At 38.7% G+C, this 13,698-nt stretch overlaps 1 protein-coding gene across 8 annotated transcripts in view; it reads right to left on the bottom strand.

The window, feature by feature from the left end:
• nrxn3a (neurexin 3a) overlaps positions 1-13,698 on the bottom strand; it is a 240,686-nt gene that overhangs the window by 105,047 nt on the left and 121,941 nt on the right. For all 8 annotated transcript variants that reach the window (XM_062440937.1, XM_062440941.1, XM_062440935.1 and 5 more), the window contains 3 exons: positions 6,513-6,806; positions 5,309-5,456; positions 4,673-5,056 (listed from right to left, as the gene is read on the bottom strand). In XM_062440937.1, the coding sequence (XP_062296921.1) occupies positions 4,673-5,056; positions 5,309-5,456; positions 6,513-6,806 (826 nt within the window). The remainder of the gene's footprint in view (positions 1-4,672; positions 5,057-5,308; positions 5,457-6,512; positions 6,807-13,698) is intronic.

Raw genomic sequence — 13,698 nt, 5'->3', positions numbered from 1 at the left:
TATAATAGGGCGCAGAATATTAAATCACAAGATACTTTTGTCACAAAACCAGATAAAATAGCAGAAAAAACTGCTAAGGAGTTAGACGCACCTATTGAGGAATGGGAAATAAAACAGGTGATTTCAACACTTAAAAACAATAAAAGTCCAGGGACAGATAGTTATATTAATGAATTTTACAAGACTTGCTGTCCCCGCTGTCATTAAAAGCATATCATCATGCATTAGAATCTAAAACTATGGCACCGTCATGGACAGAAGCAACTATAGTGGTTATACATAAAGAGGGCAAAGACCCCAGTGAATGCCAATCCTATAGACCAATATCATTATTAAATGGGGATCTGAAAATACTAACAGCAATTCTGGCTGGACGATTTAACAAGATAATTACCCAAATTATTCATCCTGATCAGACTGGATTTATCACAGGAAGATATTAGGCAGATAATTTACAACAGCTACTAAATATAATATCCCATCAACAACACAAGAAATCAGAATCAGTGATTATATCCCTAGATGCTCAAAAGGCATTCGACAGGGTATCATGGCAATAGCTGTTCCAAACACTAAAACGATTCAACTTTGGCCCTAAGTTCATAAAACTAAATTAGCAGTGATTTGGACTGGTGGTCGGGGTCCCTCTCTCTTTAGTGGGTCACATTGAAAGTATCCGTATGAATGTTCTCCCTAGACTACTCTTTACTACTCTGTACTATCTTTTCCAGATGTTGCCTGTAGAAATTCCTAAATCAATTTTAGATAATTTGGATAACAATTCATATGGCAAAAAAGGGCCCTAGAATCAGATTTAAAACTTTACAGTTATCTAAGATAGATGGAGGCCTTAAACTTCCAAACTTAAAATTAGGGCTGGGCGATAAAACGATAGCGATATATATCGCGATAGACACGTAATCAATATCAATAAAAAATACGTTCGATAATTTGTGCGGACTCACATCCAACAGCTGAAACATGTATGAAATACATCTATCTAGCCTATTGTTACAGTAGCTTGTCAAAGCAGATTTGCTGTAACTGGCGAAGCAAGGTTGGTTGCACGAACAAACTCACTCGCTCCCTGGTAACCTGGCAACGTATGGAGTGACACGCTAACAGCGAATCATTTAACAGTTTCATATTTTGGTGTGCCATTGTGGTCTCCTCATGTCTGATTCTAACAAAACAGGCATGGAGTGAGAAGGGGAAAATGAGTGCAGCAGAGAGCGAGGAAGTTGTTGATAAAAGATGAAAGTTCAGCTCACCAGTGTCCGACCGTAGTCAGACCAATGTTGTCTGCAAATTATGCAAGATGGCCATCCTCACCACGAGTGGCAATACAACAAACTTATTTTATCACCTTAGCCACTCTCACCCTTTGGAGCACAGCCATATTCACCAGCCACGGCCATCGACATCTGCCGCTACAGCTGAAGCAACACAGCACAAGCAGAAAACCCTGGAGAGGTACTCAGTATCAGTACCTTATGACAAAACATCTAAACGATACAAAGACATAACTCAGGCAGTGACATATCACTTAGACAAGGACATGCTTCCATTCCCAAGCTTTATCTGACGCTCAAAGAATCTGTGCAGCAAGAGATATTGTCAGCCAAGTACTTTACCACAACCTCTGATCTGTGTTCAAGCCGCTCTTTTGAGCCATACACTAGCTTGACTATTCACTTCATAGACAATGACTGGGTTCTGAAAAACAGATATTGGAAACTGCATATTTCCCCCGAAGACCACACAGGGGATTTAATAGCAGAAGGCTTTAAGGAGGCACTGGTGTCCTGGAGTGTGAAGAAAAAATGGTGTGCATCACCACAGACAGTGGGGCAAATATAATGAAGGCAACTTCACTGAATAAGTGGACACGGCATCCATGTTGATTCCTATGTTGATTTTATTAGCCAATAAATGAAATGCTTAAATTATTGTTATTTTATTATTATTATTATTATTATTATTATTATTATTATTATTATTATTATTATTATTATTATTAGTAGTAGTAGTAGTAGTAGTAGTATTATCTATGAAAGCAGCTGTAATTGCAGAATTACATACTGACATGACAGAAGCTTATCTATTATCAGTTATTTACACTGATGTTGTTTTTCTGTAGGTGCTGCAGGGAAGGATAAAAGAGTAGAAAGGGCTGTGGGTGTGTGCAAGAAAGTGAAGCCTGTGCTCCACCTGTTCCATTCAACTTTGCTTAAAGGAACTCAACTCACAGAAGAGCTGCAGACCAAGATAATGACCTATCTTGATGAGAAATATGCTGCCTCTGTCACAGATGATCTCCTTGACATGGCTACCTTCGTGGACCCTAGGTTTAAAACACAGTACATCAGACCGGAGAAGTCATTAAAACGAGAGCAGTGTCTGAGGTAATGGATGAAGACCAAGGCCAATCACAGGCAGGGGCTTCTGAGGGAAGAGCAGACCAAGGTGCAGAAGGAGGAGCTGCCACTGAACCACCTTTACCACTGGGTGTAAAGAATCAACGCAAATCATTGGGGAGCTTCTTCAAAAAACAATGTCAATGTCTCACTGAAAAGCAAAAAGTTGAGAGTGAGCTGGAAAGGAACCTGATGCGCCCTGATGCAGACAGTGAGTCTGAACCTCTGGACTGGTGGAGGCTACATGAACACAACTTCCCGAGATTGTCCCAACTTGCGAAAAAGTATTTGTGCATCCCTGCCACAAGCACCCCCTCAGAACAAATTTTTAGTACTGGGGGTAATATTGTTACATGCACCAGGGCAGCTTTAAAACCTGAGATGGTAAACCAGCTTGTGTTCCTAGCACAAAACCTGCAGTCAAAATATACTTGAATACTTCAAGTAAGAATAAGAATAACTTGAAGAGTTATTTTTTAAATATTTTTATTCTGGTCGGAATTTACAATGTTACTGTATTGGTCAGCAGGTTTGCACATAACACTTTATTCACCAGAAGGTGAACCAGCTTGTGTTCCTAACACTAAACTTGCAGTGAAAATATACTTGAGTTATTTTTGTATATTGTTATGCTGGTTTGATATTGATATTGATAACTGAAGTGATTAAAATAAAAGTGTTTAAATTGAAAACATTTTCCCCCTGGTCCTTATTTTAAATAGGTCATAAAATAAATATAAATAATTATCGATATCGACCAATATGAAACACTTATATCGTGATATAGTTTTCAGCCATATCTCCCAGCCCTACTTAAAATACTCTTTCTGGGCTGCACAAATGAAGCCTCTAATAGCATGGATTCAAAATGAAAACTACTTTTAAAATCTGGAATAAAATACAGGCAGCTTTTGGACTATCTAAAGTAATATAACCACTAGCAAATATTGGGCTTATGAAGACGTTTATACCTAACAAATCAGATATCGGCTTTAAAAAAATGGTCAGATCATAGACTAGTTAATTTGCATCAATTATTCAATGGAGGCAATCTGAAAACATTTACACAGTTGAAAAATGATTTTGATCTCCCCATGACAGATCATTTCAGATATTTACAGTTAAGGAGTTTCCCGACAACACACAATAAATGGGAAAAACTTGTGAAAGCCACCCCCATAGAAAAGTTCTTGATAAAAATACAAATGGGAAAGGGAGACAAGAAAATAATTAGTGAATTATATCATATATTTTTATCCATGGACAGACATAATTCCCCTGCAGATAAAGCAGAGATGGGAGGCAGAAATGAACAAGGTGACACAAAGATGTGTACTGAAGCACACCTAGCTACAAACTCAAACACATGGAGGGAGTTCAAATGGAAAATTATCACCAGATTCTTCAGAACACCAAAAATAGTAGCCAAGATGGGCCCATCTCATCCCAGTCTGTGCTGGAGGAACTGTGGAGCACAAACTGCTAATCACACCCATATATTTTGTTCATGTCCTAAATTAAGTGTTTTCTGGAAAGATGTATTTGATGCCCTCAAGGAGGTTTTTTCAACAGGAAATTCCACAAGATCCCACAGTGGCATTACTGGGGGCAATACCTGTGAACTTGGTGGGAGGGGCTAAGAAATACATTTTAAATATATTACTGATAGCAGCATTGAAATGCATAACCATCAGATGGCTGAAATCAGAGATTTCTCCTACATACAACATATGGATTCAGAAAGTGTGGGACCTTTATTTGATGGAGCGAATCACATATTTCCTAAGGCTCCAGGAATCCATATTCAGACGATGGAGTCCTGTCTTGGCTTTACTCATCCAATGATAACTAAATCTGTGTGTCTGTAAACATGCCTCTCAGAGGAAATATTGTATATGTGTTTTCTGTATATGTTGTTGCATCTTGGAGTGGATAAATATTTTTCATTTTTATTTAATTATTTATTTTATACATGTATATATATTTATTTATTTTATATATATATATATATATATATATATATATATATATATATATATATATATATATATATATATATATATATATATATATATATATATATATATATATATATATTATTTAATTTGTATAATAGGGTGTCACATATTGCAGCTGTAAAAAAGAAGATAACTGTATGGTAATGTTTATAATGTATAAATTAAAAATCAAGAAAAGGTCTTGCAAAAGCAAAGCATTACAGGAGAAAGCATACAACATCCAACACACATATTTACCTCTCTCACAGGTGCGTGACCAGAAGCCAGTGCCGGTGCAGTCGCAGATGAATCGATTCCAACCTTCTTTGCAGACACCTCGGTTCTTGCATGGGTAGCTCTCACACTGCTTGCCAGGTTGCTTGTTACACGAGGGTTTGATGCCAGCTCCATTTTGTGCCTCAGCTATCTGACGGATGTCCTTGCTTCGACCATCAATGAAAAGGTCACGGATACAGCCCACATAGCCATAATTGAGCATCGCTGTCCAGAGCTCAGTGGGCAGAATGAGGTTAGTACGATCAGTGGGAAGCCCCCCCAAGTACATGTCACCTTCCAGGTCCAGGATCTCGCTCTCACCACTGGCTGTGAATGGAGTCCTTCTGCTGTTCACAGAGATGGTGCCTGTGGTGTGGAGGGAGGGAGTAGAAATCAGATACTGGAAATATAAATGATATGTACAATAATGGAGTCGATTAACTTATATTTACTCTGAAGCTTTTGGTGCCCTTTGTGTTATTTTTCATAGTAAGTTCTTGAACTGTATTTGTTTAAATATTCTTTAAAAATTACAACAACAAAAAATAACTTAAACTTCAAGGAGGGGTAAATGGTTATTCAGTTTCTATGAGAGCTTCATTTCAATGTTTCACTGACCTGAGCGTCCATCTCTCTGGATGTCCACATGATACCAGGCACCATCATTTACTTTTGTCTGGGTGGCCTTTACCTTGATAGTTCCTGAGCCCATGTCCAACAGCAGGTACAGACTGCCATCTAGCAGCTCTACTGCAAAGAAATCAACCTGAACATAGGCAGAAAATTCAATCAAGAGATTCCCATTAATTCAAAGTTGCTATGACAAATACACAATACATTTTAACATTTAAGTAAAAATAAATCATGAAGTAATTATACATGTGATTTAAAAAAATTAAAAGGCTTTAAAACATTCAGAAAGGTCACAATCAATAATTAACAAATATTTAGTTTGTGCTATCAAAAAGCAGATCCTGGACCTGGAAGGTGACATGTACTTGGGGGGGCTTCCCACTGATCGCATCTGAAGATCTTTTTGCTGATGTCCAGTGATTTGCTGCAGTAATGTGGAAGTGTACTCTAGGTAGTGTCAGAATACCATGACATCAGTATTGAGTGAGACTGATTACATGAAGCAGAGTTCAGAGGTGAAACCAACTTTAAACGGAAAAGATAAGTGAATCACTACTGGTGCTATATTACTGTTTAAGTGGAGAAGCAGAAATCTGAAGATAAAACATGAACATGAACGTAAAATCAATGTAGTGGTTACTGTAAGGGTATATTACAAACCATAGTCTTTTAGACTGTTTGTTTCCAACCTTGAGAAAACAACTCTTCTAGGGGTCACAAGATAAGTCTGAATGGGTCAAGAAATGATTAACAAGATATGAAATAAGGGAAAAATATTTCTGCCCAAAAAAAGGGTTTATTTTGTCTCAATATCTCTAACTGTTGCTTAAATGAAAACAATACTAAATACTTTTACATATGTACCCCTATTAAAATGTTCAAATGAAACAATCAGAGAGGGGAACATCTGTGACTAAACTGCTTGTAGCTCACCCTTAAATGTGATGAGGGGTCATGAGTGAAGATTGCTTCACTTTAATGGAAGCAAAGGAAGCAAAAAGGGCAAAAAATAACAAATTCATAATATGCCTAAACCATGCCTATGTAAATTCTTAGTCATCCATGTCACAGAATGTACATGTGTCAAATAAAATGCTATGATATTGTTAAATGTCAAATTATATTGCTAGGATGGCATTTTCAAAGCAGAGTTTACATTAGCAAGTGTTGTTGGGGACTGTGGTCTGACCTTGGTGTTCTTCTGGCTACGCGCAGCATCTTTGCGCTCCTGTGGTTTGCCATGGGTGAAGAGGATGAGGCCATTGGGCTCAGTAGTGCGAAAATCGAAAGAAATGGATCCCATCCGCTTGGTGTTCCACTTTGGCAAACTAATATAGGCCTCTGGAGTCTCAAAAGAAATTGGGTCCAGGGTGGCCACATTCTCACACTTGTAGGACACCTCGCCTTGAATTTTCATCTTAGGGTCCACAATTCGAGCCAGACGGGATAACTCAAGACGGATGTCATTGTTCTTATACACCACCTGTAAAGGGATAGCATTACAGTCAACTGCGTTGTCATTATTGTTTATATTAGTATTTTAAAAATGGATGCAATGCACATATGTAGATATGACAGTAGATTTAAGCTCAAGATGTTCTATTCAGACTGAAATTTACGACCGATGTATGACTGTGTGTTGATCTTCAAGTGAATCAAACTTAAAAACAGGTCATCTTAAATGCACATTGCAAATATAAACTGGAACCTGCTGTCACTCCTAAATGGAATGACCGGTCTTTAATACACAAATAAAGACAATTAAGAACACCAATACTCTGGTAATGTAAAGTAAAGAAGGCAGTACAAATGAAATAGAATTAAAAATAAATAATAAAATAACTATCACTATAAACTAGCAAAGAGCACTTCAGTTGTGGTGGAAAGTAACTAAGTACATTTACCAAATAATAATTATAACAACAACAATAATAATAATACTAAACTTTATTTATATAGCACTTTTCTTAACAATGTTACTGTAGCCGACACAGCATCAGTACGGCTCAGAACATCTTCTGGTCAGAGTCACCTTTGACCCTTAGATGAGTAAGTATTGGACCAGGTTTGATATAGAGACTGACATGGTCTCTCTCTTGGACAAACAAAGATCCATTAACATTCCATGGAGGAACCCAAAGTGACAAGAACTACATAAAAGTAACGAAAGAAAGATTTTACAGCTTTTTAGCTATTACAGCGATCACCAATAAATGGGTATTTGAAGAACTGTCATTATACTTTCTCCTTTAATAAACACAAATGTTGGTATGAGAATGTTACTTAATGTGAGAAAGTGTTACATTGATGTTATGTTTACATTATGGTGATAATCAATTATCTACCATGGAATAAGTAGAATAACAATGTGTTATGCTTGATCATATTAATCCTTTTCAGGTTTTAATATAACATCAGCTTGATGAATCAAGCTGATGTTATATTAATGCCAGAATGATACATCCTGTGTGGTCAGGCTCCAACATATCTTAAAGAGCTTATAGTACCTTATGTACCTACTAGAACACTGTGCTCCCAGCATGCAGGCCTACTTGTGGTTCCTAGTATCTCTAAAAGTAGAATGGGAGGCAGAGCCTTCAGTTATCAGGCTCCTCTCCTGTGGAACCATCTCCCAGATTCGGTCCGGAGGGCAGACACCCTCTCTATGTTTAAGAGTAGGCTTAAAACTTTCCTTTTTGATAAAGCTTATAGTTAGCCAGCTCCTAGTTTATGCTGCTATAGGCTTAGACTGCCGGGGGACTCCCCTGATGCACTGAGCTCCTCTCTCTCTCTCTCTCTCTCTCTCTCTCTCTCTATCCATCCATCTATATCCATTAACATTCATGTACTATTAATACATTCAGTAACCTACACTTCTTCCCCGGAGTTGTCTGTGCTTTCTCGTCTCACAGGTAATCTGGGCCTGTAGACGTCTGGATGACAGATTCCAGTCCCGGACCTTCTAGCTTCAATGTTTATTTTCTATGTGCTTCTCTCTCTCTCCTATTCTTCCTCTCTATCCTCTCTAACCCAACCGGTCGAGGCAGATGTTCTCCCACTTTGAGCCTGGTTCTGTCTGAGGTTTCTTCCTGTTAAAAGAGAGTTTTTTCTTGCCATTGTCGCTAAGTGCTGCTCATGTGTGAATGTTGGGTCTCTTTAAAATTAAAACCTGAAGAGTACGGTTTAGAACCTGCTCTATGTGTAAAGCACCTTGAGATTAATTTGTTGTGATTTGGCGCTATACAAATAAAGATTGATTGATTGATGACGTGTTCTGTGTTACTATGTTATAGTATGCATTTTATAATCAGGCTTAAATACTCAATGAATGATGATGATGAAAAGTTTTGCGGTAAAAAGCTGGAAATTAGATCCTCAAAATAGCTGTGATGAATCTGATTGGCTGACACACAAGCCCTCCCCAGGAGAAAAAACAGCTGCACCCCTCCGAAACCGGCTTTGGTTTGTTTCAGGTTTTGCTCTGCTCATCTTCTTTTCTTTTCTTCACCACACACATTCTTACTTTTGTCACCTTATCTTATTCTTTTAATCTTTAGCTAATCTTTATCTTTATCTTTTTCTTAAGTTTTTGTAATCTTGTAATTTTTGTCAGCAAACGTACAGAGAAAAGGCCTTTAAAGTAAACACGTCATTAAGTTTTGCATTCAGCCTGTTTTTGACATTTTTGAGGATTTTGACATGTGGCCAATGCTGAAATCTCTCCAGAAAGTTATTAAACAGTGAACTACTTAAATTGGACAATCAACCTAAAAAAGCTTTTTGGGCAGACAAACATCTGTCAACCCTACGACTCATCATAATCGAGAGGGACAAAGTCTGCAGGCAGACAACCAGCGGACCAGGCAGTCTGACAGAAGGCCAGTCGACCCGGATCATCCTCACAGCACCAGACCTGCGACTATCTCTGAGATCTTCCACTTGGTGTGCGTACGCGTGGTTCTGAAGGACGGACAGCTGAGGCCCTCCATGGATGAAAGTAGGATCCAAATATTGCTTTAATCAAGGGTTGATGTCAGATCGAGTAATTCAAAGTTTTCTTAGTTTCCACATAATTACATATCATTCATTTAAATTCATCGTTCACCATCATCTTTCATTCATGTCGCTATATCTTGTAACAATCTGTTGAATTCATATTGTATTGCAAGTTATTCATCATCACATGTATTTACAGTATAAATCATTTATTAGTAGTGTGTAGTTAATAAAATCCATAAAACTCAATCAATTGTGTATGTCTATTCTTTGAAGTGATACAGGGGATCTATTGAACCGTAGAGACATAACTTCAGAAATTTGACTGATTCAGAAATGTATTGATTTATTAATTGATTAATCAAACTACCAATTAAATAAGTCCAAATCTGTATTTCCTCAATAAACTTGAGGTGGTGCCCCTGATAACGACCTATTATAACTTAATATCCATAATTGCTACATTACAAAGTGCTTTACAGAGGAAATAAAATCAAACCAGGCAGATAAAAGTAAGGCAATGAAGAGCACAGAGATAACGACAGGGGCACATAACTAATAGTTCATGATAAAAGAAATACTAAAATGCACAAAAATAAAACAGTAAAACAGTAAGATCTATTAAAAGTTGTAAAAACAATAAATAGAGCAATTCAAACATTTCCAAAAGCTTTCACAAAGGAAGATGTTTTAAGAAGAGTTTCAAAAGAAGCTAAAGGTGTTCAGATGGCAGTGAGTTGTGAGAGTGAGAGTGTTGGGGCTCCAACAGCAAAGGCCTGATCCCCCTTTGTCATCAACTGTGACCTGAAAGTGACTAGCAGGGCTCCATCTGCAGATCTTAGGGGTCGAGGAGGCACTTACCCCATCAACAAATCTGAAAGGTAACTCAGAGCAAGACTGTGTTATGCCTTTAAAGTCAGTAATAACATTTCAATAAATGCGAAAGCTGACTGGAAGCCAGTGTATGGAGGCAAGTACAGGGCTAATGTGCTGATACTTATTTTTCCCTGTAATGAGGCGAGCAGCATCATTTTGGACCAGCTGGAGACAGTGGAGGGGGCCCTGGCTGATTCCACAATAAAGTACGTTGCAGTAGTCAAGAGAATAAATATAAGCGTGTATAACTTTTTGAAGATCAGCAAAGGATAAAAAAGACCCAATTTTGGAAATGATCTATAACTGGAATAAAAATGACTTGACAACATTATTGACCTGGTTATCAAAATGGAGGTTGGCATTGAATATGACCCCCAGATTAGTGATGGATATCATGATTCGTTGTCGAGGTTCAGTTCCCTTCGGTCAGTTCAGCTGGAAGAATCGGTTCATATAGTTTGTTCATTAGTCCGTTCAGTCGTGTTTCCGGTACAACGTTGTTTAACGGTGAATCGTAATGCACGGTTCTCAGTCCCTCGTTCTCAAACCATCGTGCTAACGGTCAACACAACACAGTAGTTCAAAGTAAATACATAGCTGCAACTTTCATGATTATGTACAATACAACAGTGGCTAATGTGTTTACACCTTCACATTAAATGTACATGTATTGAAGGTAAATAGAGAGTAGACTCCGGCTAAATCAACTAATTTATTGTCTTCATTTTTTGTTCCCTTTCAACAAGGGCGACTAAATAAAGAAATAAAGACCCAATATGCTGACAAACATGTTTAAAAGCTTGGCAGAAATATTGTAACGAACTGGACCACGTTACTGTTATGTGTGTTATTAAAAAAGAGAGATTATGCCCAGATACTTAAGATCATTCCTCTCAGTCGGTCTCGTTCAGTCAGTCACTCCGTTCAATCATCTCAGTCGGTCTCGTTCGGTCAGTGATTCGCTCTCAAGATGCGTTCATAGACACTCAGGAAAGCTAGCATTTAGCTTAACATTCGCTAACACTCGGAAATAGGGTCCTTTAACAGAACAGTATCTTTCCTGAGTGTCTGTGAACGCATCTTGAGAGCGAGTGACTCAACAGACAACATACAATTGGCTGGCTCTCTCAGTTCCTCTTCACCACTCTGATAACTTAACAGTGAACACAGCGAACAAAAGAACGAGAGAGAAGTGAAACGGGGAATCAGGTCAGTTCGTGGGCCATCTCTACCCCAGATTCCTTGCAGCCTGTGTGACGTTGTTAGACAGCTCACCAAGATTTGCAGCTACGAAGCTGATCAAATTTTGGGGGCCAAACAGAATGATTTGTTGTCACTGAATTTAAGAAAAATTTGAGACATCCAAGATTAAATGTCGGCGAAGCAAGATTTAAGTTTATCTAGGCTGCTCAGATCTAAGGGTTTTAATGGAAAATATAACTGCGTCATTAGCATAACAGTGGTAAAACACTATTACCCAGGGCAACTGAAAATGTTCTGTTAAGGAGGTAAGATTGTATTAAACTGGGAGCCATACTTGCCAACCCAAGTAACCAGGTGGATACGGATAAGGAGGATACTGTGATCAGGGGTAACAACAGCGGTAAATCTAAAAGAACTAAATAGAAATATTATATATAATTGTATTATATATGTATATGCATGTATAGGGTTAGGGTTAGGTATATCTTAGTTTAGTTTTGTCTCTTTTTAAGCACATTAACTTAGTGGTAACTTTAACTGCTGGTAACTTAAGGTGATGTGAGTGAAATGGGCATTTTGTGTCTAATTATTATTTTTTATTCCTCTCTCTATGGGTCTGTGATACCATACTGGGATACCAAATTGTGGGTTTGTGATACCATACTACCCATTGCTCAATGGAAGCAAGCTAGAGACATAGCTTAGTCTCATCTACAGCAAGGACAAGTTCAAAGCCTGTCATGGTGCTGTGGACCTATTCCAGTTGTTTATGGAGAGCAATCTTGAAGAAGTCTTTTCAGAAACTGCAGAAGATGAGAGGTGCTTCTCAACCTTGAAAAGATAAAAACCTTTCTCAGAAACACCATGACCCAGGAGAGGCTGAACGCATTGGCCATGCTGTTAATGGAAAAAGACTGCTGACTGAGATAACTGACTTTATCCAGAGAGTCATTGAAAAGCATATGCTGCCTGTTGCAAGGTTGGGAAATAATCTAATTGTGTAGTGGAATTAAACAATTTTTGGAACTCATAATAATGGGGGAAGTCATTATTTAGGAGAGTGGATCTAGTCTAATCACGAGAGTACTATCCTACTACTATAATTGGTGAGCAGGATGTTTGCCCGTCCGTCTGTCTGTCTGTGCGTTCACCTTTTGCCAACCCCCTCCATCCCCTCCAAGGTTCAGGGAGCCAGCCATTGCATATGGCATTTTTTTTCGCATTTCATTTAATGTCCCCTTAAATTTCTATTTCAATGTTAAATAAATAGTCTGCAGTTATACTTTTTATTTGGGACTCCTGACTGGGACTATTTTTTCAGCCTGTGACGTATATGCTTAGAGAGGCCGTACATAGGGGCGTGAACGACGGGAGGAGAAGACCACAACGAGAGGCGACATTTTGTTACAGTCACGGACATTTATCCACGGTCACAAACATTTTCAACATGCCTAACAAGAGCAAATCACTGTTGGAAAATACTTGCGATGCCGCCAAACGCTGCATGACATTAACGCAAGGTGGCGAAACTACAGAGAAGAAAATGTTTCAGAAATCCCATTATCAATATATATTGACTTTGTTAACCAGTGGTTTGTCATCATGCATTGTCTCATTTAAAAAGAAACTGTCTAGACTTTTCAGCAGTGCGCTGTGAGGACAATTGCCACAGAATGAGACAGCAGAGGTCATCAAAGCCACCTGAGGCTATAGATACTCATACCTTCTGATTAACCCTTTCATGCCTATATATGCATATATTTCAATTAATGTACAAATAAACATAAACATATTGCTGTCATGAGCCCTCTCATTCCACCTGTCTACTTCCTTAATTGGTTCCCATTATCTGCCACTCTGCTCTCCGCTTTCTCTACTCACCCTAACTAGTCCCACCTGTCTCTTCCCTCCTCTGCTCTGATTACTGTGCCAGCTGCGCTGCATCACCCACTAACCTCTCCCAGTATTTAAAGCCTCTTCTTACAGCTCTACTTTGTCAGATCGTCTGCAAAGCCCACACTCTGAACCTGTTTGCTCGCACTTCAATCTGATTCCTGCTTTGTGACCCTGGACCTGCCTGTATCCTGACGACTCTTCTGCCCCAGAAAACTAGACCTGCCTTCTGCCTTCTCGACTCCTGACTACTCTTCTACCCCGGTAATTCTGACCAGCCTTCTGCCTTGCACTACGATATTGGATTCTCCTTGAACTGTACGTCTGCCTTCTTTCATCGTGCTGTTGTGTTTGTGTTCCCCCCCACCAGGACTTCTGGACCACCCACCACCGGCTCCCTTGGATGC

The sequence above is a fragment of the Scomber scombrus genome, chromosome 19 (genome assembly GCF_963691925.1).
Source record: "Scomber scombrus chromosome 19, fScoSco1.1, whole genome shotgun sequence".
Classification (NCBI taxonomy): Eukaryota; Metazoa; Chordata; class Actinopteri; order Scombriformes; family Scombridae; genus Scomber; species Scomber scombrus.
The sequence above is the reverse complement of the archived record's forward strand: the minus strand, read 5'-3'. Positions and strand labels throughout refer to the sequence as shown.